Genomic DNA, 24,985 nt, shown 5'->3' with positions numbered 1-24,985 from the left:
ATCCAGGCACCCACTGCCCTCTGCCCAGAGAAGGGCCACCGGGGAGAACGGAGCGCCGTTTCTGGCCCTCGGGGCTGGGGTGCGGGTGAGCAGGGAGGGGACTCACCGGGCACCGCAGGGAGGCTGAAGAGCTGGCTGTGGGGCAGCAACAGGAGCGCCTGCTTCTCCGAGCCCCTGAGCAGCGCAGAGACAGAGACCGGCCCGCTGTGTGGGCGGGGGCGGGAGCTGGCTGGATCCCAGGGCCGCGTCAGGACCCAGGACCCAGGACCCTCCCGCCAGCTGTGCGACTAAAGCCTGTGCAGCCAGGAGAGCAGGTGGAGGTTTAGAAGGGCACCCCGGGGAGGGGTCCGGCGTCACGACAGGGCCACACGGCATTCCTCTCTGCTGCTCAGCTCTCTCCACCCTGGAGTGTAGGGGCTCAGCCTCCAGCAAAGGGCCACGGCGGACCTCTGAGCTGGACCCTGATATCCGCTGCCCGCAAGCCTCGCCAGAGACACCTGCCGTGCGTAGCCGAGTGAGCGCTCAGACCCCCGGCCACACACCATGACCCCCACACCGCCTCGGGGGTGCCGGGCCCTCTGGCTCTCACCGGACCCCAGCCCCGCGTCCATGCTGGGGAGCCAGCTCAGGCCCGGCGGGCCAGCACCCCACCCCCTTCCTAGCCCAGCCACCTTGCCACGCTGGCCCCCTCCACGAGGGCCCACTTCCCGGGGGGCCGCTGCCCGGGCCGGGGCTCCAGGGGAGCCCTCAGCATCCCAGCCGCCATCCGTGGAAAGGCCTTGGGGCCGTCCTGCTCAGGAGACTCTCTGAGGGCTCCTCAGACACTCCATCCCCTGCCCCTCCCTCTGACATGGTGTCACCTGCAGGAGCCCGAGACCTGAGCTCTACTGCCACCCTCTTGTCCCCCCGACCTTCATCCCCCATTCTTCCCGAAGCCCTTCCTTCCCCCTCATCTCCTCATTCAGGCACAAGACCCGACAGGTAAAGCATCCCGTGGAGGAAACTCAAACTTCCCCCAAGGAGTAACGACAGTCTGGGCGAAGAGCTCTGGGGGCCCAGACCGCCCAGACCACCCAGACCAGTGTGAGCTCAACCCCCGACTCACGCCTGCGCAGACGGACCACGGAATGACCCACGGAGCCGCCGACAGTTACCCTCACCTAATTACCACGTTCCATCCTCCATCCAAGGAAGAGCCCAAGCCTCATTTCTACAACACACAGCGTGTGTGTACGCGGAAGGTTTCCTTAAGGCCCGTGTGTGACCGCGTGCCCGCCTCTCCACGGGATGACGAGGCTCCCCTTTCTGAATATTCCATCCTAACCCTAAATGAAAGGAACCCAGCCACCCTTGCTCGAGGGTCACGGCTTTGGAAGTTATTTCCCGTGATCTCCTTCTCTGCTGCAAATAAAGTTTTCTTCGTGTGCTAACTCACCTGGTGGAGTTTCTATGTGTGACTCACCAAGGAGGGAACTCACGTCAGGTGTTACAACAGGACTTGGAAGGGAAACCGAGCTCTGGGGAAATTATGACATCATAAGATGTCCACGTAGGGATGATGAACCTGCCGGGACTGTTCGGGTCCCCGGGGGGGCACCTGGGGAGCGGGTGGGAGGCGACCCCGATGCCGGCCAGGCCACTGGGCAGGAAGGATGTCCCTAGCCGGCAGCCTGCGCCCAGACGGAAGCCCAGAGATCTGCCGTGGAAGGAACGGGAAGACGGGGAAGGAGTCGGGACAGCCTCCCCACCTCTCAGGGCTCCACTCACACCATCTCGCTCCCCGTGTCCCCCAAGTCTGGGCCTGATGCAGTCTGATGGGCCCCCCACGGAGCCTCCGAGTCACGTGGGCAAAGTGCCCACGTTCAGCAGGGCCGTCTAACCTCCATACCCACTGGGGCCTTGGAAGGAGGAGACTCTTGGACAGGCCTCCTTCCCTCTGCGTAAGGATTTGGGATTCGGGTACTTCATGGGTTGTTTTTATTTTTTTAACAATACCAAGGAGTGCTTAGAAAATAATTTACCGTTTGGAAAACTTTTATTCATAGAGATTTTCTAAGTAAGCCATTCATAATCTTTCACGTGTATTCATCTGAAAACCAGCTGTTTTTCATGTGTGACAATGATCTTTCCTCTAGAAACAGAACAAGAGATCTATGGGTTTTGTTTTGTTTTCTGGTGTGTTTTTTTTTTTTTTTTTTTTTTATTGAAGTGTAGTTGACATATGACACTATATTAGCTTCAGGTTGGGACACAATTATATGCATCACAAAATGTTCACGCCCGCCTGCAAACAACATTATCACAGGACTGACTGCATTCTGTGCTGTGCCCCTCACCCTCATTGCTATTTATTCCCTAACTGGACGTTTGTGCCTCTTAATCCCTCCACCTGGTCACCCATCCTCCCCGACCCCATAATGTTTTAGTGAGACGCCAGCAGGTTTTTAACAAAACATGGAGATTTTACATGAAAACCTGTATTTCCAGCTTCTCCTGAAAAATCAGCCCACAGCTGGCCATCACTGCCCCCCTGCCCCCACCCTGACCCTAGAATCATAAAGGCGTTGAAATCCCCCTCCCAAAGGGATTTTCTGCCTGGCTCTGTGCTCCCCACTTTATTGGCTGCAGACCCAAGCATTTTAAATATCCCTTTTGAATGGATTTCCTGAGCAGATGGTTTTCTGTGTTTTTTTGTTACAGACCACATGCACTTTACCTTGTAATAAATACTCCCGAATTTCCTTCCAAAGAGACAGAACCAGTTTACATTCCTGCCAACCTCAAAGGCAAAAGCAAACCTCATTGAATTCCTACTATAACTTTGCGTTCTTGATGGGCGTGCTGAGAACAGACCCCCTTCTGTGGTCCTGGCACCGGGGACAAGATGAGGCACGTCTGTCCTCACCCTGGACGGGCACGCTGGCCCAAGCCAACTGGTGGAGGCTGTCTGACGCCCAGGGCACCCAATTTGAGTCTGTCTTCAAATGGGGGTAATATTTTCGTTTCTTTGTGTGGCTATAGTTTCTTACCTATAAATCCCTCACTCTCCCTTCTGGGACTGTTACCCATGTGCTGCCTAACCTGCATCTGGTCTCCCTTCCGTTCCCCCAGGACGTCCCTCCACGGTCCCCACTGCCCCTGGCTCTCTGCAGTGTCCGTTCTGGTCTTTACTGTCTCTGTGCAGTTTTGGGGAAGTCAGGTTTTCAGTTTCTGATATCCTGTTTTACTCTCAAAAATCTCTGCAATATGTCCTCTAATCTCACTGAAAATTCATTATTCTTAAATTTCCCATTAAATTGATGTCCAAGGTAGTTGCTGCCTGTTCTGATGGCTGGGGGTCTCTGCGAAATGCTGACCCCCTGAAAAGTGCGGCCACGCCCCCTCCCCAGGTTGCCCACCCCCCCACTCCCGGCCAGGCAACTGGGGACTTCAGGCGGAGGAACCTGGCGTGGAAGGAAGAAGACCCCCGGCACCCGGCAGACAGGCCAGGCTGAGCCTCCCGGCTGAGCATGTGAGAGCAGTTCTGGTTCTTGGCTGCCCCAGGCACCCCGCTTCTCTCGGGACACGGGGCATCTGGTTCCAGTGTGCACCCCGCCCTAAGCACTGGGCCCCGGGGCAGCCAGGGATCCTGTCCGGCTAGGCAGGGGGTCCTCAGTCCCTCCCCACGGGTGGCAAACAGGGGTGCCTGGAAGCCGCCCCCCTCTGGCGCTGCATCCGAGGGGGTCTCCGGCACAAGGGAGGGTGCCACCAGCCGCGGGGGCTCCTCCGGCAGACACTCCGGGGGGCTGTCCCAACAGGGAGCTGCAGGACTAACCGCCCCCCCGCTTGTGCTCCGGCCAAACCATGCGTCTTATACACAGTTGGAACATTTCTCAACCTAAAGCCATTCTTCAGCTGGACAGAAACCTCATACAGCCAAAGAGATGGGAAGCTGAACATTCCAGACTCGCTGCCTCATACCAGTTTCCTGGGCCTGTTATCCAAGTGCCGCCTGTGGGTGCGGCACAAGTGCCTCTGTGACCGGCAAGTTCAGGGAGCCACTCTGGGCTCCCTCGGGGACCCATGGCCCTGCTGCCCAAGCCCCTCTGGGTTCTCTGAGTTCCAGTTCTTCTGATGGTTCATGTGTCCAGTGGATCCTTCCACCGGCCGTGCTGGCATGCGCTCTGATGGGCCGGGTGTCCGTGTGTGTTCCTTCCTGGGATGGTGTACTGACGTCTAATTAAACACGTGAGCGTATTCTGTTGAACAGGTTCATGCCCTCAGACCAGGTGTCCCTACTGTCCGAGATCGGGGCCCTCACCGAAAAGGCCCCTCCAAAGGATGGATCCCTGGTGGGCGCCTTCACAGGGGTCTTCACCCTAAAGAGGGGCTGCTGCGGAGTTCCCCCCACCCCCCCCCCCGCCCCCGCATGAACTGGGGCCACAGCCTCCCCGCCATGGCAGGAGGGGGCTGCAGTCACACGGGGGGGCCCGACCCCGTCCCTCTATTCCTCCAGGAGGGGGATGTTCTTGGGGGGCTTCCCCGGGAACTGGCGGGCGTACAGGTGGGCCATGTACTGGAGCTCGGGCGTCACCATCCTCAGGCACATCTGCCGCGTCTGGTTGTCCAGGTCCCGCCGGAGGTTGTAGCCCATGATGTCGGCCACGCCCGACTGGTAGGGGCGCAGCCGGCGGTCGGTGATCTGCGACCCGGTCTTGGCCTCGCCGTCCTGCAGGCACCGCGCCGCGAGCTCCCGCCGCCGCGCCCGCAGCCGGGCCACCTCGGAGCGCAGGCGCCGCGGGCCCAGCTCGGCGCCCACGCGGGCCCACAGGGTGCGGTTAAAGTGCTCGTAGAGGCGCCAGTCGAGGGCGCACCAGCGCCGGGCGCGCGCGCGGGCCTCGGGCGACAGGCCGGCGACGCTGCGCCGGCTGCGCGAGTTGAGCGGGAAGGCCACCACGTCGTCCAGCCGCCAGCGCAGCAGGTGGCGCAGCAGCACCAGGGACTCGTCCAAGTGCTCGGCGATGAGCACCAGCTGGAAGCGCCGCTCCACGTCGGCGAGGCGCGCGCGCACGTACGCCTCGTCGGCCGGCGCGTCGTTGTCGAAGCCCAGGTCGAACCACATGCCGTTCCGGGCGGGGGCGTTGCGCAGGCCCACGCCGCGGTGGTAGTAGGTGCGCGGGGCGGCCAGGAAGGCGTCCAGGCTGCCCGCCGCCCGGAAGGCGGGCACGTCTTTCCTGTAGTACGCGAAGGCGGACTCCAGCTGGAAGACGGGGTTTCTGAGGATGGAGAAGTAGAAAGTGTCTTCGGGCATGACCTTCTGCACCTGTTTGGAGACATGACGGGAAGGGCTGGTGACTCCTCTGCCGGGGCACCCGGGGCCGCCTCGCTCCCCTGCCCGCACCCTCCGCCGCCGTTGTCCAGAAGGATCCGAAAGACCTCGACGGGGGCCCCGCCCCCTCTCGTCCCCCCCCCCCTCCTTGTCCCCCCCCCTGCTAAGCCTTCCGAAAGCAGGTCAGGGAAGCTGGCGGGAGGAAGTGACGACCTTTAAACGGAGATCCGAGGGGTGCCTGGGTGGCTCAGTGGGTTGAGCGTCCGACTTCGGCTCAGGCCATGATCTCATGGCTCCTGAGTTGGAGCCCCACGTGGGGCTCTGTGCTGACAGCTGGGAGCCTAGAACCTGCTTCCGATTCTGTGTCTCCCTGTCTCTCTGCCCCTCCCCTGCTCACACTCTGCCTTTCTCTCTTCCTCTCTCTCAAAGATAAACCTTAAGAAAAAAAATTTAAATACCCGGAGGAGGAGGAGCTATGAAGAGTGCCCCCTCAAAAGGGGGCAGCATGTGCAAAGGTCCTGGGGAGGGAGAGGTCGGTGGGTTTGGGGACCAAGAGTGGGAGTCCAGAGACGCAGATGGAGAGGGCGGCAGGCCACGAGGGTGCCCACATCCGACTCCAAAAGCAATTGCAGGCACCCGTCAGCAGGGGAGGGGAGCAAGGTGTGTGGCAGGCCTCGTCCGGCCCCGTGCGAGGCTCCGGCGAGGTCTGCACGCACGCACACTCAGAGCCTTAGTCTCTCCAGCGTCCAGGCCACCCCCACCCCCCACCCCATGGTCACACCTCAAAGCCACAAAGTGCCTGGAGCTGCATCTCACCCCCTGCACCTCTGCCCTCCTCCGCACGCCTCGCACCTCCGGCAGGTTGAACCTCAGGTGGTTGCACATGATGTTGAAATGCCGCTGCGGGCCGGGGGACTCCAGGCCCTCCACGTAGCGCGCCAGGAAGAGCCAGGGGTAGCCCAGGTGAAAGCGAGAGCCGGCGGGTAGCGCCACCGACAGGTTGTGCGTCTCCGCAAAGCGGAAGAGGATGTTGAGCACCGTGCTGCTGGCGGTCTTGTGCGTCTTGAGGAACATGACGTTGATAACGGGTGGCCCCTCGGCCTGGCCCCAGAGCAGGCTGGGGGGAGAGCATAGCCAATGTCAACCAGGGAGGGCCCACGGACCCCCACCCCCGCCCAGAGAGACCCCCAACCCCACAACCTGGAGACCCTCAGACCATCCACCACCGAGCTTTCCCTAACCCAAGATCCCCTAACCCACACTTTCCCTACAGTAACACCAAAACCTGTGCCCCCCACCCACCAGAGACCCCAACCCTGCAACCCCAGAGGGCCCACTGGCACGGGCCTGACTGCTCCCTAAGTGGCACATCATCTGTCCCCCCACATCCCACAGCTCAGTCCCCAGGCCCTGGCACCCTTTCTTTTGCCTCCCAACTTTGTTTGGTTCTCAGGGCACCCAGCATGGCTCTGGCCCTGCGGACTGGACACCACATCCAGCATTTCTTGGCTGGCCCTTCATGCCTGGACTGAACAGCCTGACTGCAGGGCCAGAGTGGACACTGGTGGCCTCTCTCGTGATCCCACGACAGCACCTCCCAGCTGTGACTCCAGCCTGGAGAGTGGGCACCTTCCGTGCCCAAGTGCGTGACGGGTAAGAATAACCCAGGATAGTGGGGGAGGGGGGCAGACGGGATCCAGAAGCTGTGCCAGCCCTGGGTACAATGCGGGAGCCAGCAGAGACCCGGGCAGCTTGGGTGCCCCTTGGGGAGATCCAACCAGAGGTGGTAGGGTCAGGGAGAAGAGGCCCGGAGCCACAAGACCTCCCAGTGGCCAGCCCTGGACCTGGGTGACCACCCCTGAAGACCTGGCGTCACAGAGGACGAACCACTGGCAGGCAGGCAGGGGAACAGGGGCCTGGCCGTCCCAGACCTACCGCAGGCCCTGGCCCTGCCTCCCAGCACCTGGTCACCCTCTGCACACAGCGGCTCTGCCCGACACCCAGGCCCGCCCCCGTCCTCCCCAAGCCCTCCCCAGAGGCTGGGCAGCTCACTGTCCACAGGAGACACTGGGAGGGCTCCAGAGGGCTATAGGATCCCTGAAAGGAATGGTCACCAGCCAGTGCTGGATGCCACCCAGAGGTGGACAGCCTGGGGTCTCAGGCACGACTCTGGGAGGAGGCAGTGTCCGAACCATGGGGCACCCAACACAGAACTCACGGTTCGAACAGCCTGATGTCCCTGTGCAGGAAGCCAGCCAGCAGGAACACGATCAGGGCCAGAAGGAGAATGGCCTGGAAGCACCTGTGGGGCAGAGCGAGCCCTTCAGCCCCCCTCAGGGGCATGGGAGGGGCCGGCACCACCCCCTCCACCCCCCACCCCTGTCATCTGTGTATCAGCTCCTATCGAGTACCTACCTGCGCCCACCCCATGGGGCCTCTGGGGTGGGGGCTGAGACCCAGGAAGGGCCTGAATCATCAAAGTCTACCCCCTCTTGGCCCCGTACTGCACCCTTCTGCTGCTCAGAAGCCAGGAGAAGCTGGGGAGGGGGGCAGCGAGAGGGGCCAGCTGATGAGTCCTCGACAGGGATCCTTGGGAGTCCGGCCTGCCATAGACCCCTGAGCTCACACCCCCACGGGCGCATCAAGAGAGGGTCTGAGAGGTGGGACGTCCTGATTTTCCACCACTGGGGGAGGGGAAGGGCCCCACAAGAGAAGAGCGGCGTGGGAGGGAGGAGAGAGAGAGCAGCAGGGCAGGGGCACGTTTGGAAGGTGGGGGGAGCAAATCTGTTGCATATGAAATGTCCTGGGACACCCAAGCAGAGATGCCAGCCCGTGGCTGGAAAAGGAGTCCGGAATTGCTGGGGCTGTGCCACACATCTGCACATCAGGATAAAAATGCCATGTAACTTAGCGCCCCAGTCAGAAAACAATGGTGGATTCTCCTCACCAATCCAGAAGTCTGGAGAGGGGAGGCTGCTGCTTCTGGCAGACTTAGCCCCACCACATTGAGGATGTGGACATCTCTCCCTCTCCCGGCTTGTAGCCTCATGGTCACAAGATGGCTGCCAAGCTCCAGACATCACATCAACATTTGGATCAGCAAGAAGGGAGAAGGGGCAGGGCCAGCCATGATAGAGGCAGACGCCTTCTTAAAGCCCTTAGCAAAATTCCACCTCCACCTTGTTGGCCAAAATTCAGTCACATGGTCACCTCCAGCTGCAAGGGGTTGCTGAGAAAGCATTACTCAGTGTTTACAGCCTCTGTAGCGGGGGGACAGGGAGAAGGTGGTGGGTGTCTATACGGCTATATTTCTGTAAATCTCTGGGAATGGTGGGCTGCAGCCTGGGCCCGAGCTGGGCTTGCCCTCGGAGGCAGACACATCTCTGGAGGAAATACAAGAGGCTGCCTCACACGTGACCTGGCTAGTGGCCCAGGACCCAGGTGGCCAGGCCAGCAGCAAGGTGGCCCAGAGCCACCCGGAAGTCAGGCCTCTGTTCACCGCAGCACTCAGGTGACAGCACTTGACGTCAGGTTCTGCGTACAGAATTCGCGACCCAGGTGGCCCCAGACACAGAGCTGCAGCCGGCCACCCGTAGGCATGCCGCAACGTGGCGGGAAAACCGTCTTCAGGGCCTCACTGGGCCCTGGTCTGCAATTATGTTCCTGACATCAGACCGATAAATGCCTGTTCTGGTGCCTGTTAATGCTTTCAGCCCCTGTGCACTAAAACTGTCCATTTGCATCGAGGTATTTTCAGCCGCAGTTGATAGCGAGCTGTCCCGCTGTCTCTGCACAGCCAAAAACAGCCTGGACCTCCTCACTCGACGGGGACGGCACCTTGCAGACAGGAGCTAAGGCAGGGAGAGGCCGGGGTCTCTTCTTCCACTCGAGACAGCCGGAGTCAGGGTCCTTTCAGAGCCACCAAGAGGGGCTGCAGCCTCTTCCGAGCTCTGCCCGTCACGCCTGGCCTGTAGCCCGGCCGTCTGATGGGAGACACACGTGGTTTAGTGGTGGTTGACTAGATTAGCTCCGTGCCCTGACCTGTCGGAGAGAGGACCCCAGTGTCCCCTCCTGGGCTTTGCCAACGACAGCACAGAGCTTGGGACTCTGAACTCCAAGAGGGGCGAGCCGGGAGGAGCCGCCCAGCCCAGATCCTCGACTCCAGGACAGGCGGCTGCCTGGCCCCTGTCTGCAGATGTGGCCGGGAAGATTTCACAGCCGTCCTTCCAGGCTGTTCCCAGCTCCTCAGCCTTCCCCCAGAGTGCCCTCCTCACCCACCTGCTTCCCTATACACAAGGGAACTAGCTCCCCAGGCCTCCCCTTGGACGAGACCTGTGCTCAGAGGCTGAGCCTCATACTTCCCCGGGCTTGAAAGGAAAAAGACAAAGGAGGTCTCTTCCTGGAGCCTAACTGGGGGGCCTGAGTGTCCCCAACAGGTTGTGCCTGGGTCGGCAGACTGTCCCAGGGGCTCCCTGGAGGGGTAGCCGGTACCCAAAAGGCCTCTGAGCAGGGGAAGCGGAGGGCGTGGCGGTGGCCAGAGGGGGCGCGGGGGGAGGGGGCTCTGCCGTGTGGGCCCTCGGCCTTGAAGGAGGTCAGCTCACAGGTTATGAGGGAACTGGGTGCCACATCTGGACTCAAAGAGCTTAGCATCTGGAGAGCACATAGGGAGGAACTTCCTGCTCAGACTGGGGCTTTCACATAAGGCTCCACAGGGTACACAGGGGTGTGACAAGCTGGGAACGGGGGCGGGGGGGGGGGCACTGCACTCCTCGGAGGAGAAGTGGCTATATCCACGCGTGGCCCACCAGTCAGGGCCCCCTGGCCCCGAGGCTGAAACAGGAGCAAAGAGGAGGCCCTCACCCCCGCTCGGCAGTGGCCGGCACACCCCCATCCTGGGACAAAGGAGGTGACCAGATTTCTGCATCAAACACGCTCAAAGTTTAACATAATTCCCAGAAGAGAATCTTTAATAAGTCAATTCTAGAGTTCCAAGGGAAGCAAGTCACACAGTAATAGCCAGGGACATTCTAAGCAGTAATTATAAGGGACACGGGGTCTCCACTGCAAGGCACAGAAAACCACTCTCTCTGAAGCTCCTTGGTGTTAGTGCAGGACAGGAGCCCAGGGGAGGGGTGGGGGGTGAGGGAGCTTTCCAGGGAGGGAAGCGAGGGAGGCAGCGGTGGATGGCATGAGCAGCTGGCTAGCTAGCTCTGGAAAAGGCTTATGCCGGATTTCCCTCACCCCACGGATGAGAATAAATTCCAAACGGGTGACATTTAAATGTGGCAGGTGTGGAGAGCCCAAGGCTGTCCCTCCCTCCCTGTCACTGGTGTCCTGACTGGTGTCCTGACTGGCACCGCCTCCTGGGACCTCTGGATTAAAATGCACAGAGCCTGTGCCCAGCCAGGTTGTGACCAGCAATTCATCCTGTAGTCACCACGGATCCCCTTATCCCAGCACCCGACGTGCTCTACCCCGTGGTGTCCCCATGGGTCATCGCTGGTAGCCACTGGGCAGAGGGAAGTCACAAGCCTCGCCCAGGGCCCCACGCTAGGATGCAAAAGAGGCCTGTGACCCAGAGCTGCGTTAACCAGAGGGCCACGCTGTCCCCGCCCACAGAGCCATCGCTGTGGCCCAGCCAGGGAACAGACAGGGAAGAAACGCATCAGTGACCTCCCAGATGGAGAGGGGTGGGGACTCCAAGGGGAGGACACGGCCGGGGTCAAGAGCGGAGAGGTGCCCAGCGGAGCCCTCAGTGGACAGGGCAGAACTTGGGGGACACCAGAAGCCCAGGAAGGGAGATGGGGGGGGGGGGGCGTTGGTGCAAGTTTGGAAAGAGGGACATCGTTACAACGCTGCCACGCCACGGGAAGCACTGTGTCCGTCCGTCCTCCGTCTGCATGTCCAAGGTCTGTACCCTTCAATCAGACGGTCAACCTGGACGCTCTCAACACATTCTGGCTGTCTCCATGACGTCGGTCCTGTGCCTCCCGTTGTATTTATTTTGATTTGCTAGTTTTTCTTGCCACTGGAAATGAAACATTCGTCCAAGTCCCATTTCTGGGTGCTTATCACTAGAACATTCTTTGTACATCGTGGCTGTCACTTCCAGTCTCTCTCCCATGCTGCCCATTTACTGGGCGCCACTGTTTCATTCCAGAAGCCTGGTGCCCCTGGTGCTGCATCCATGCTGGCTGGGACACAGGACACTCCAGCCCTGTCCTGCTCGCCTCCTGGCCTGGGCCTGGAGCCAGCCCCATCTCCAAGAAACCCTGGTCCCACTGGTAGGGACGGTCTTTAGGGACCATAATCTGGGGGCTGGGGTGCTCACTGCTCAGGGAAGGTCGTAGTTTCAGGGGCAACAAAGCTAGAACGGCACATGTCGAGGCAGAATCGCTCACAAGCTCACACTGACAGGTCCGCTGTGATTCAAGACTGCAGCTTTTTGAACAAACCTCCTCCTGCTGCCTCTTGCGTCCCCTTTCCCGCACAGGAGTGTGGTCTCACGGGAGACGGCCGAATTAGAGTAGCCCATCATTACTCGTTGGCTCCATCCACGCTGCGCACACACCAGTGCTGACCATTTCTTGGCATACCCTGTCCCCTTCCCACAAAAGAAGCGACAAGCTTTCCCAGCTCTAGAAGGCCTCACTGTGGTCCCAGGGCTCCAGGGTCCTGGGGTTCCTGCACAGCAGTCATGCCATTTCTCTGGAACCCGTGAGGCCTTCCCGGGGGCGGGGGGGTTGCCCTCGTACCTGAGTGTGGATGAAACCACAGTGGTTTTACAGCCCATATACACTCTAACGCCCACTGGGCAAGGCCCACACGGGATACTACCCAGGCTGGTCTCTACCCTCGCGATCTCACAGACCCCACTGTGCCGCCACATAAACTCCCTTCTGCAAACACGGTGTGTTTGCTGGTCCCTTGCAGAGGAGCTGAATGAAGCTCTGTCACACGCTGACCATCTGTTCGAAATTCTCCCCTTTGGCCTTGAGGCGACAAGAACTGGCCTGTTTCTCACAGCTGTCCGACTAGAACAAACAGTCCTCAGAGAAATCCGTGTGCTTCTCAAGAGAGGCTCTTCTTTTGCCAAAAGAACCTGTGGCCCAAACGCCCACGGGGGCCGCCGGGTCACGGTTCTGGAGCCGCCAGGGTGCCAGGTGGCCCACCCTCAGGGCCGCGGGTGGGCGGGATTTGCTGCCAAGCGCCAGATGGGGAGCCGGGAGCCCCTCTGTGGCCTGTGTGTCTGACACACAGACGTGCGTTCTCTACGGAGAGCCCAGTGGCTGCACGACGTTAAACGGGTGAATTGTTTGCTATGTGAATTACGTGCCAATAAAACTGTTTAAAGTGATAGAAAAACCTATTTAAAAATATTTTCAAAGTGTTCAGATGCCAAAAAAAACTTTTTTGAAAGCCAGTAATTGTGGGAACAAATAAATATAGCTGGAAATGATTACCACGTGACAGTGCTCCCAAGTGCCTTAGCTGAAAGGGGCTTCCTACATCCCCCCCCCCCCCCCCCAGTGCCTGCCGCTCAGGCACAAAGGTCTCTGTGGACCTCCCTTGCCTTGGGGGCTTGGCCTGGGCTGCTCACAGGACAACTCCCAGGGTCTCAACCTTCCTGCCTCGGAATGCCTGGGGTGGGGCTCAGTGCCCAGCATCCAGGTGGTGGGCCTGCTGCCCGCCTCGGGAACATGAAAGGCTGGTGTCCCGTGGCATCCGGGGGGCCAACAGGCTCTCGGTCAGGCTTTGCTCTTAGAGGCCACAGAGTCCCAGCAAGCGGTACCAGAACCCCTGCAGCAGAGGCCCGAGAGCCAGTGCCGTCTGCCAGACGTGGCCCTGGTCCAGTCCCGGGGGGCATCCGTGGGAGAGCTCAAGGCCCCAGGCCCCTGAGCCCCAGGTGGGTCTGCTCCCAGGTCCCTCAGGGAGAAGTCCCAGGCATGTGGGTAAGAACCAACACAAGTCTCAAATCATGGATAAAAACAGTATTGGCACATCCCACCTCCAGTTCAGGAGCTTCTGGTCTGGCGAGCTTGCTTACTATGAGGGAGACTCACAGGGGGACTGACGGAAATGGGTTTTTTATATCCGGATTACTCGTTCCCACCCTCCCCCACACCCCACACCCCCCCACACACACCTACACACATATACACACCCACACACACCCACACCTGCTGTTCCAGCTGACCAGTTCCTTATAAACACACACTCGCCTCAGTGGGACTGAAGAAGGACATAGAGCCAAATGCCTGATGGTCATCCAGTAGTCAGCCAGTTTCAGCCGAAATCTAGAAAAAACAGGACTGACCCTAATCCGGGGAGCTGACTTTCAGCCCCACAGAATGCACAGGAGGCCCCGGGCTACACCCAGCCACCTGCCCGGCCACACTCTGTTCCATCTCAGTGGTCCCACGGCCCGAGGGAAGCAGGAGAACCGGCTGGAAAGACCCAGCACCCTCCCCCCTCACCTGTACACACAACCGTCAAGTGTTACAAAGCCCTCCGTCTGTCCTCTGGGCCTCCGGACCCAATGGGCTGCCTTAGAACACCTTCTCCCTCAGCCCATCTGGGGCTCCAACCCAGGGCTCGCATGTAGGATCCAAGGTTGTCACACAAAGCCGCCCCCCCTGCCAAATCCCTGCTCGTGGTGCATCCGTCATCTTTCACCTGGCCCTCACTGAGCCCCTTGTACCACTGTAGGTACAAGGACAAGCTGAGGGCATCAGGTACAGTCGGAGCATCTCATCAGTGGGGGCCAAGGACAGGATGGATGTTACTCAGGGCTCCCTGCCCACAGCCAAGCACTTGCCTGAAAGGCTGGTCTCTGCTGCCCCTGGGAGCGGCACCAGCACAAGGCCGGGGGGGCAGGGCCACCCCAGGTCTCCCAGGTCAGCACAGCTTCCTCTGCTGAAGACACCATCAACGCCAGGGTGGGTAGAGCACAGAGCCATCCATACAAAGAAGAACCAAGAAGAAACAGGGATGGGCTGCCAGACACCCAAACCCAACATCTCCCGAATAATATGGGCCACCCTCCACCCAAGGGCTTCTTCTAGAAGAAGAAAAGAAGGCCACATTGTAACCGTCCGCAAGACGTGACAGAGAAACATGGCCACAGATGGGACGGGATGGGACGGGACGGGTTAGGATGGGTTAGGATAGACAGAGCAGGACTGAACAGACACAGAATAAAATAAGACCGATGTAGGGGAGAAAAAGAACAAACTGAGTAGACTAAAATAAACATTGAGCAGGACAGACCAGACCAGAAAACACCTGAGAGGGTCGCCCGGGTTGTTTCGACACCTGTTTGCAGAGCGACGCATGAAGTGTGTCCTGGGCGCTGGTGCTGCACCTGGGTCACCTTCCCCAGGTGGGGAGGTGGGCACTCGGCCCCTCCGCCTCAGCTGGGTGCTGTCCTGACTCCCTCCCCGGCGCTCTGAGGCCAAGGAGCCCCCGGGGAGCCCCTCCCCACGACAGCACGGCCCCCGGCCCCTCCACGCCCTGTCCATCGCCTGTTGACAAGGACGGCACACGCCCTGGCCCAGCAACCTTGCCGCAGCAGGGCCTGGTGCCCGAGCCGTCCTCAGCCTGAGCGTCCCAGCTCCTCACGCCCAGAGCCCATCGGGCCGGCCACTAGAACGCCACTCTGTGACAGGCCATCCGGTCACACAGCTGGAGCCTCGCCCACCCTGGCCTGCACCTTCCCTCCTCGGGGAGGGGGGGGGGGTGCGTGAAGGCCCCACCCCCACTGCAGTACCCCCTCCCCAGGGACCCAGAGTCTGCCTTGGGGGCCCCGCAGGGGGCAAGACCCAGGAGCCCTGCCGCCTCAGTGGCCCAGGGCAGGCACTGTCCATCCCCACCAGCAGAGGCGTGAGATCCTCCCAGGGTCCCGGGGGCGGGGGGGGTGGGGGGGGGTGGGGGGTGGGAACGGGAGGAGCAGCGGGTGGGCAGGGCATTCACCTCCTGGTCCCTCCAGAGCTCCCAGGATGGCCTCCAGGGGAGAGGTGGCCTCCTGTGCTGGCCACCCGAGCCCACATCCACTGGGGCACCGTGGAGGTGGTGGGGCTGCAGCCCTGCCCTCCAGGACCCTGCAGGGTGGGCGACCACCAGGTGTGACCCTGGGAGGGCTGGCGGTCACCACCTTCACTGCAGAGGTCAAATGTGTCTCCCGGATGGCTGCTCCAGAGGGCACCAGCAGCCCATAATGCTGGGAAAATACGAGACAATTCGCAAAGCACTCCCGGTTTGTCCCTCCCAGAAGTTTCTGTGGCTCTGAGAAGCCCTGGGGCAGACCTGGCCTGGCCCTCAAGGGGTGCCAGACCAGGAGGCTGGGAGCCAAGCCACTCCCATGGCCAGGTGTAGGGAGGACATGACCCTCCTCCCAGCCCACCCCTGCTCGGGACCGGGCCTGGAGGCCAGGACAGACAGCCCAGCAGGGCACCAGCCACAGAGGTCACGGTGGCCCCATCACAAAGCCGCACAGTCCCACACCAAACAGTGCCTTCTGGAAGGCGTGGGCCTGACTCACCCTGAGAACAGCATCTTCCAGTTGGTTTATTCCTTGGTCCACTAGTGGACTGGGAACCCGTGAGGGCCACCGTCCCCAGCCCTCCAGCAGGAGGCCACACCTGGAGAGGACACCTTGTCTTGCCCGGCAGCCAGCTCAGAGGACACCCACCCAGCACTCGGTCAGGGTGACGGCTGCAGACAGGCCAGCACACGGACCACGTGGCGACAGACCGTAGGGCTCCACAACAGCTTTGGGGCATAAGCCAGGCTTTTCCCAAAAGCACCGGTGACTCCTGACAGAGTGAACCCCACCTGACCACACACTGGGGGCGGCACGCTCTGGACACGGTGAGGAGGTGCTGCACCCTCCCCCCGGGCTCCACTGACCCTCTCCATTCCCCCCTTCGCAGCCACCACAGGTGGGTACCAGCAGACTATTCCCAGGTCCCCCTGCATCGTCCCCCTCACTCTCAGAACTGGCCCCAAGCCCTGGAGCCACAGCCTCCTGCGAGGTCAACCCCCACAGGGTCACACAGCCCCCCTACGGGGACACACACACACACACACACACACACACCCCACAGGCAGGACCGGAGGTTCGGCACTCCAGGGGATACTCAATCCCCAGAAACAGAGCTGGGCCTCAAACCAGAAACGCAGGTTTTCAGGAGCACCCCCCCCCCCAAGCAACTCTGAGGCAGGACCTGGAAGATCTGGGCTTTCACCCCAACAGCTGCCAGGCAGATTGTGCCACCTGGGGCCGGGGTCCCCGCTGGGGATGCCACCCAAGCCAGAGGGTGCCCCAAAGAGGAGGGTCTGTGCCTTAACCCATCACAGTCCACTCGCTGAGACCACAAGCCCCCCTGGAGGGGAAGATCATGTCTCTGCTCGAGACGGCTCCTCCGACCACCAGGGCCCCTGGGCACCCGCCCAGCCAAGTTTCCCCAGGGTTTATCCCCTCCCTGTGCCCAGGGCCACAGGGTACCTCGCCAGGCAAGCCTGCCTGGGACTGTCCCTCTGTCCCCAGGGCCATGGCTCAGTTTACCCGTCAACCAGCCAAGCCTGCTGGCCGAACAGAGAGGGGCCTCTGGACATGTGCACAATCCGAGGAAAGCAAACAAGTCGAAGGCTGTGAAGACAGTGAGCGAGCGTGTCCGAGTGACCCAGGCAGCCCCTTCCTCCCGGGGCTCTGAGTGGACCCGTAAGCCTGGGACACCCAGCACAGCCGCCGCCCAAACCTGTGCCAGGACGGCCACCTGGAACCACAACACACTGCCCTGCTGTCCCACCAGGCGTCCTGCTCCGGGGGGCTCCCCCTGGGGCCCCTCGCCTTCCCTGTGCGCCAGAGGCCGGGCAGCCAGTGGGACCTGGGCTTGGCCTCCGGCTGATAGAGTGACGTCCCCACTTCATGCTTCCTCCTCAGGGTGGTGACCACATCCACCTCCACGGAGAGGGGGACACCCGGACCTTCCGTGTGTCAGCTGGCCCCTGGGGACCCGCTGTCCTCACCCGAGGAAAGAGTTGGTCATGCCCACGTCCGGGGCCCATGGGGAGAGCGCCCAGAGGCACTGGCATTTCCCCAAAGCGTGTGGGATGAGACAGAGAATGAAAATGCAAAGCATTTCCAGACACACCCATCCCCCCTCCGAACCTGAACTGTCAAAAAAAACACAACTCCCTCTGTTTATACAAAGGGAAACATAGCACTTACTACCCTGAGCCGGCAGGGCCGGGCGCCTGCACCTGAGGGGGCCTTGCTCTAAGTGCCTCAGACCCTCCAGCGAGCACCCTAAAACATACATGCAGATATCTGGCCCTGGAGTGTCCGAGGCTCAGGCTGGAACTCCCCCAACGCCAGGAAGTTCCTGCTGCACACAGGGGCCTGGCCATGGGAAGGGGGGGACAAGGACAAAGCCAGGAGGTCCCAGACCCCCAGCAGCCGCCCACCCAGGCCTTCACTCCAGACACCAAACCGTCATCCCCTTGGCCCCGAGCCCCACGTCCCCACAGAGGCCGGGACCAGCGCCGGGCCTGGGAAGACAGGGAGGGGTCACTCACGGCCTGAAATGAAGAGTGAGTTCAGGGCAGTTATTCTTGAGAAATAGCCCCAAATATAGTGACTTCCTTCTAAAGACAAACACAGAACAGCTCATTTCTGCCAGTCCCTGGAATATGCAGGGACTAGAGACGTGTTTTGTGTCTCTGTGCCGACCCCAGCGCACCCCAACTCACCTCTGCATGCCACCTGGCGGGGACAGCATGCTGGCTGGGGCCCACGCAATGGCGGTGGGCAGGTGGCGGTCCAGGCGGAGGGAGGCCAGCCGTTAGCCCCTGGGCACAGACACTGGGCAGGGTGCGGTACGTGCAGAGTGTGAACTTTACTCCCACGGGAGCTGACCTGGCTCAGGTGCGAGGCCACGCCCTGCAGCCCAAGTCGGAAGAGCTTAAGGTTCAGTTCTCAGAAAGAACCGGACTTTTCCCTGGGGCCCAGCTGGCACAGGGAGCCTAGGGCTCCTTCCGTGGGCCTCCCCGCCAGGCCAGCCCCCCAGGGCTCCCACCTGCTCACCCGGCCCCGTGCCCAGGGTCCCTCGGCCCCGGGTCGCCAGGGAGCCATAGGCACCTTCAAGGGCCTCTGGACTCAGGGCTGAGAATGAAGTGGACAAGGTGGAGGCTGAGGGTCCGCGAACCCTCTCGGGGTGGATCTGGGAAGCAGGGGATCAAATTCAAGACCTGTTTTCCTCCTTCTACTCCTTCAAAGCTTGCTTTATACCAGGAGAAAGCCGACTGGCTTTTACGTCTTGGGATGGAAACAACTGCGGAATGGGGACCTTGGAGTGCAAGAGAGAAATACTGGATTTAACCGCATGCAAATTTGTCTCTTCATCCAGGAAGTAAATAAATAAGCTTCAAAGACAAACAGACCAGGGGAAACGTCTGCAGTGCTCAACCGAGTGTTAAGTCCATAAGAAAAGGACAAAACCCCCATAACAGCACACGAGGTGGCGCTCCGGGGCTTGCTGGCCAGCGAGGGAGGGGCTGGGCATCGGAGCCAGGCCCGTGACCCACCTTCCCACACGGCCCCCTTTCTGTGACTGGTCCCCAGACACAATCTGGGGACTGAGTCCTGATCCCCAGATTGGTCCGGGCTGGCCAGCGGCCTCCCTGCCCTGGCCGGTGGCTGGCATGGTGGGTGCCACAGGACAGAAATAAGGTGGGTGGGCCGGGGGCCTGGAGGAGGAGAGGGGTGCCGTGGGCGGGGGCCGGGCTCAGGACACTCCCACGTCCCCTGGTGCCCGCGGGAGTACCTCCCCACCATGCTCAGCGGTCACACAGGAGCTCCCAGGGGCTGCGGCTCAGAGGGCAGGGAGTCTCACCCCCAGAACAGCCCTGGACTAAAGTGGGTGGGGAGGATGAGGCCAGTGTCCACCGCCCACGGAGCTCCAGGAGGACGCATCACATGGGGGAGCGGGAGCCAAGCACCCAGTATGTCATTTCCACCAAGGCGGGTGGGGGGGGGGGTGAAGCGAAAAAGGCAGAAGAAACACAGACAATATAGCCTTCCACTTCCAACTTGCCGATGTGTGTCAAACACCCCCTGAAACTCGGCAGCTCCCCAGCAAGGGCTGTGCTCGAGCTCATGGGCCCCAGGGGCTGTCTGCCCACCCTGCTGCTTCGGGCGGGGGGTTTGTCCTGGGCCCCAGCAGGATCTCTTCCAGGAGGACCCCAGGAGGCCAGGGCACACCTCACGCACCCCCCACCCCCATTGCAACCCAGCCCCTCCCATCTCACTGACCAGCGGAGCCATGTGGCCAAGCCCAGGGTCATTGGGAAGGGCGTGGGGCCACTGCAAAACCACAGCCCACGCAGGGAGTAGGAGTGATCAGTGGGATATCCTGTGCAACGCCCCCAGCCCCAGCCCAGGTGACAGATGTCACTGGATGGGGACAAGACAGCCTGTGACCCCCCCCCCCCCACCGTGGCCTCACGGAGGGCCCCAGGCCCTGGACAGACTGTGGGCACTCCTCCCTCAGCCCCCTCCCCACACCAGGGAGCCCAGGGAAAGGTGTGTTCTGGTCACTGAGCCTGGTCCAGAGATGCCCAGCCGTCCCCCAGTGCAGGGTCTCCTCTGCTTCCCTGGGGTCACCCCTCCCTGGGCCCGCTGTCCAGGAAGAGCCACAGTGGGGCAGGTAAACCAGGCAAAGAGCCACGGCTACAGCTGCAGAGTGCCACTCATCCAAGCTGGCAGGGCCCCAGGCCCCCATCGGGGAAAGAAACTTTGTGGCTGCCTGAGGGCAGCTGTCTGTCCACTCGCAGATGGAAAGGCGCCCCAGCATGGACACAGGGCCAGGACACTCCAGCACAGGGGTGGGGGTGCGAAGAGCCGCACATGGGAACATCTCAGTGCCCAGACCACTCTTCCCCACCTGCTGGGACCTTCAGGCTCTGTGAACATTTCTCTTCCTCCTGATCTACTGCTTCTGTAACCCTAAGCCTCACCAGCGCCCGGGGGGCACAGCGGCTGCCCCTCGCAAGGCCAGATTCTCTGACACTTGCTGATGAGGTCACTGTGCCAAGCCCCATGAGAAGCACCCTGAGTGACCAGAGAAACCACAAAGCCGCCAGTCCTAAAGACCTGGCCCAGCTGGCCCAGTGACTGGGACCAGGCTCCGGGCAGCTGGGCTCGGGCAGTGACTGGAGCAGTGACTGGGGCTGGGCTCCGGGTGGCAGAGCCCAGGGACGCTGGATCCAGGGGTGATACAGCTGGAGGCACTTGGAGTCTAAGCCACGAACCCCAGGAGGGCCCTGAGGGGTGCAGGGCAAGGCCTGCCCACCAGGGGCTGGGAGGCCACAGAGAGGGAGGGAAGCAAAGACTCGACAGGGGTGGGAGGAGAATGAAGGATGGGGGGCTGGCTGTCAGGTGCAGCTGAGCCGAGGAGGACAGGGCAAGGACTGGCCACGCCATCGGGAGGGTGAAGCAAAACCAACTCTGAGCTGCTGAGGTCAGCGGGGCTCTGGGAGAGGAGACGCCCTCGAGGGCTGCCACAGACAAGGCCACCTGGGGACACAGGGCAGGGAGGGGACAGCACCAGGGCACGACCCTGCCCCACAGCTGCATCAGGAGGCTGTGAACGCAGGAGAGCTGGCTGATCCTGGACCACGATCCCTTTCTTTGACCCTCTGAGGCCCAGAGGTCAGGTAGACCAGGAGGCCCCGATCTAGGTGGTGGGCTTCCTGTCCAGCCCCCACAGAGGCCCCCTTGTGGGGCAGACGTCTCCCTGTGCCCTCTGCCCTGTGGCCGGGTGACCCCACAGGCAGGACTGAGGATGCCCAGTCTCAGAGTGGGAGGCCTGCCACCCCTCGCCTGCGATGCAGCCCCCAGGCCCAGTGTCCATCCTGAGGAGGGCCCAGGACAGAGGAGCACCGTGTCACCCACCGAGGCTGTCCAGAGGAGGCCCAGAGGGCCACACGGATGTGGGCCCCCAGAGATGCTCAGGCTGGCATCGCCGGCATCAGAGATGCTTGGCTGGACGGCACAGCCCGCTGCCTATCCAGCTGCCAATGGGGCCCAGATGCCCCACTGCCTCCCTCCCCCGCTCACCTATGCCTGTAACCCAAGGTCATGACTCTGATGGCATGTGGTGGACAAATCCCCCACCTGGACACACCCTGCAGCCTCCACATCCCTCCCTCCAATGGGTCATGGGGGGCCTCCTTGCTTCACCTCTAAGGGGAACACTCCCTTTCCACCCCGCCGCCTAAACCTCGGACGTCGTCACCCGGAAGTCTGGGAGTCACGTCCACGATCCCTGCACTTACAGATGGTGGGGCCCAGGGCACCCCATCCAGTTGGGGTCCCAGCTCCCTGAATCAAGGCAGGCAGAGTGGGCTGAGGTGGGAGGCTCAGGGCCCTTCACTGAACCACCCAGTTCGGACTCGGGCTGGGGGAGCAGAAGGGGACAAAGCAAGGGGACACTGCGGCAGTGATGGCCCCAGCCCCAGGGACCGGAGGAAGGAACCATGTGTGACGCATGGGGCCTGGCCCGGGGCCCCTAGAGAGCAGGGTCTGTGGCTCCTGCCTACTCACAAAGAGGACTCAAGGGAAGGCTGGGAGAGGATAAGGGCCCCACACCCAGAGGGCCCGGAGGTTACCTCCAGGCTGCCTGGCCAGAGGACCCCTGCCCACCCTGCCCTGCAGGCCTGCTCCACGGCAGGAACCATCGTGCAGGGCTCCGCCTCCAGCAGCGTGGCCGTGGCCGTGGCTCCTGCTTCTGTGCTGAGCACGTGCTCTGGGAACTCGGGGAAATGGATGGACCACACCCTCTTTGCCAGCCCAGACAGGGGGCTCGGGGCCAGGACCTCAGCCTGCTGACCAGCCTCCTGCCAGTGTCCACGGAGCAGGCCCTCCGAGCCTGAGTCAAGAGCATCTCCAGACCCGAGGGCAAGGGTATTGTCACCCAAGCACCCCCGCCACCAGTTCTCTGCTTCTGAGGCCAGCCCTGCTGCCCGTCCACCTCAGACCCTCTGCAACCCATTTCCCTTGCCGGCCCACGGGCCCACGGCCACAGAACCCAGAAGGTGGCTCTGGGCACCGCACGTTCCGCCCAGAAACGGAGGGACACGGCCTGACTGGGCCACTGCTCCAAAGAACACCTATTTGCACAGCCACGGACCAGAGCCAGCAGGGAGGGGAGCCCGGAAACAGACTACCCAGATAGTTCCTTCTTAATGCACCCCTGCAGAGGAGCTATTCCAGAAACTTCGCCCTGACTCTGGCTGTCCCCCCAGGGCAGGCGTCAGGATAAGCCCAATGCTCGCTGGAGGCCTCCCCCGAGGGCCATGGTCAGCGCAAGCCTGCCAGGGAGGTCCAGCCAGCATGTTCCTCCTCACCGCCCCGGGGGGCCAGGCTGTGTCCCCACCACCCACGTGGCCTTTGGGGCCTGAAACTTTGGCAGGACAAGACCCAGCCTGCTCTCCCCAGACCCCTGAGGTCCAAAGGACCTCAAAGCCTAGGATGGCTTGGCAGCAGCAGGGCTGGTGAGACTGGCCAAGTAGATCCCCTGTCCCTCTGGGGGTCAGGGAGGAGACGGGGCTGGACCTGGGACTGCGTCCAGGGTAAGCACTGTCCTCGTCAGAGGGTTGAGGTCAGAGGCCAGGCATATTGTGCAACAGCCTGTCACCTCCTCCTCTGCACAGGGTCAGCATCCTGACGGACACGTGGGGGCCTGAGGGCCACATGGCCCCCAAACTCTTCATCTGAGCCCCTGGGGTCCACAGTCAGGAAGCCAGCTCTCCCCAAGGAGGGCTCTGCTCCCTGCAGGCCTGGGGAAGGCTGCCCAGGCCCCAGCCACGTCCCTGGGGTTGAGGGGCAGGCAGCCCCCTGGCTCCCCACCATTCTGACAAGCAGCTCCCTGGGTGGAGACCCCCAGGCCCACTCCCTCCCTCCCTCACCCAGCAGCTCAGGCCCTTCCTGCGCTCCCTGGGGCCCCTCCAGATGGGGCCCTTGGTGGCCATCAGCCATGAGCAGTGAGAGGTCCTGGTCCCTCTTGAATAACCACTTCTCTCGTTGCACCAGTGTAGAGGTTTTGAGGTAAAAATCACAAGCTTTTCCTAATCCAAATACAAAAGCCACCCCTCACCACCCCAGGCATGCTGGGAGATTATCCTCGGCAGGAGCCCCACCTGCTGTGGCCCCGTCCCAGGAGGAGCCGTCCTGTCCTGTCTGCAGACAGGCTTTGTGCTGCTGACACTCCCGACAGCCCGGCCTCCTGCCTCTTTTCACATAATGTTTAGTGTGACCACATCGCCACGCGGGGCAGAACAGCATGGAATCCACCGTGCCCTGCTGTGCGCCCCACCGGTCTTCACGGTGGCCGCCGGAGAGGTTGCTCCCCGCAGGCGTGAAGGCACGTGACCGGCTCCCCTGGGGTCTGGGGTCCTGTCCAGACAGCACAGGTCCTTGTCACCTTGAGACACATGTCATCCACCCAGGCGGGACAGGGCTTCATCACGTCCCTGCTGGGTGTGCGAAGGTTCAGGAACCCGTCTGGTGGAGCACACATTTACCACCATAAACACGGGTTTGCACCAGCAAGCCCCCTGTCCCACGTCCCGCTTTGCAGGCTGTGTTGTGTTCCGCGGACTCTAAGACACCATCAGCCTTAAGACAACACAGAGGAAAGCTGGAGGGGGCGTCCGTGAGACACACCAGCCAGCCCCTACTGTCAGACAGTCGAGAGGTGAACAGCATTGAGTGTCCCGTATCTGCTCTCTGAGCTCCCGGAGCGGGTGCCTGGTGGCCGGCGGGCACCAGGCCTCATGCTCGTCGTGCCCACCGCCACTGGGTAACACGGGCAGGAAATGCCTAGCACAGGCCTCTCTCCCGCAGCCCGGTCCCTGCCACCTCCCCCACCCAGGCTGCCAGGCAAAGCAGCCCCAGCCTCCAGTCCAGAAACAGGGAGAAACGTGACAGCTGCACACCTGGCTGCAGAGGGTTGAAGGCTGAGCCCAAGAACTGTGAGACCATGACCTGAGCAGCTGACCCCGGACGGGTGGGGACAGAGCAGGGCCATCAAGCACCCATGGGATCTGTCCTGTGTGGTGGAAGCCTCGGCTGCCCGTGGGCACCCAGCCAGGGGCATGGGACGGTGGCCACGGCCACAGGGTCAGGGCTGGCTCTTGGGGCTGGCAGGGCAGGAGGGGTAACTCGACAGTTGGAGTGGCCCAGGGCGCCAGGCCCGGTCAGGCACCAGAACCCAGGAGAGGCCACCGGTGCGGAAGGGAACTCTCGTCTTAAATCCTGGCAGGTGGGTCACCTGGGGGGCTCAGTCAGTTAAATGTCTGACTCCTGGTTTCGGTTCAGGTCATGGTCTCATGGTTCGTGGGTTCAAGCCCCACATAGGCTCTAAACTGAGAGTGGGGAGCCTGCCTGGGATTCTCTCCCTCCCTCTCTGTCTCTCCCCTGCTTTCTCAAAAATAAACTTAAATAAAAAATAGATACGTAAGCCAATCAATCCTGGCAGAGAGCAGGCGGGAGCAGTTGGGGACAGAGGAGGTGGGCCACCCACCAGGAGGTGGGTGCCTGTGTATGTGTGTGCCCACATGTATGCATGTGTGCACCGTGTGTGCAGAGGCCTGTCTGTGGATTGTGAATTGTGC

General features: G+C 61.6%; 1 protein-coding gene across 1 annotated transcript; it reads right to left on the bottom strand.

Annotated features, from left to right (window-relative positions):
• Positions 1–2,016: 2,016 nt before the first annotated feature.
• Positions 2,017–19,539, bottom strand: GAL3ST2 (galactose-3-O-sulfotransferase 2). The gene is made up of 4 exons (XM_043578455.1): positions 18,062–19,539; positions 7,527–7,610; positions 6,161–6,425; positions 2,017–5,302 (listed from the first exon to the last, which is right to left on the bottom strand). The coding sequence occupies exons 1-4, from the start codon at positions 18,088–18,090 to the stop codon at positions 4,484–4,486; spliced, it is 1,197 nt and encodes a 398-aa protein (XP_043434390.1). The 5' UTR covers positions 18,091–19,539; the 3' UTR covers positions 2,017–4,483.
• Between the last annotated feature and the right edge of the window lie 5,446 nt (positions 19,540–24,985).

The sequence above is a fragment of the Prionailurus bengalensis genome, chromosome C1 (genome assembly GCF_016509475.1).
Source record: "Prionailurus bengalensis isolate Pbe53 chromosome C1, Fcat_Pben_1.1_paternal_pri, whole genome shotgun sequence".
Lineage (NCBI taxonomy): Eukaryota > Metazoa > Chordata > Mammalia > Carnivora > Felidae > Prionailurus > Prionailurus bengalensis.
This window is presented reverse-complemented; position numbering and strand designations above follow the sequence as displayed.

What these genes read in the sequence shown, in the direction of transcription:
- GAL3ST2 (XM_043578455.1), bottom strand. Translation starts at nt 18,090, where the DNA reads ATGCTGTCCCCGCCAGGTGGCATGCAGAG. An exon ending in CCGCCAGGTGGCATGCAGAG is followed by an intron (nt 7,611 to 18,061) that starts GTGAGTTGGGGT and finishes TCTGCCCCACAG; the next exon opens with GTGCTTCCAGGCCATTCTCC. An exon ending in TGAGGTTCAACCTGCCGGAG is followed by an intron (nt 5,303 to 6,160) that starts GTGCGAGGCGTG and finishes GTCTCCAAACAG; the next exon opens with GTGCAGAAGGTCATGCCCGA.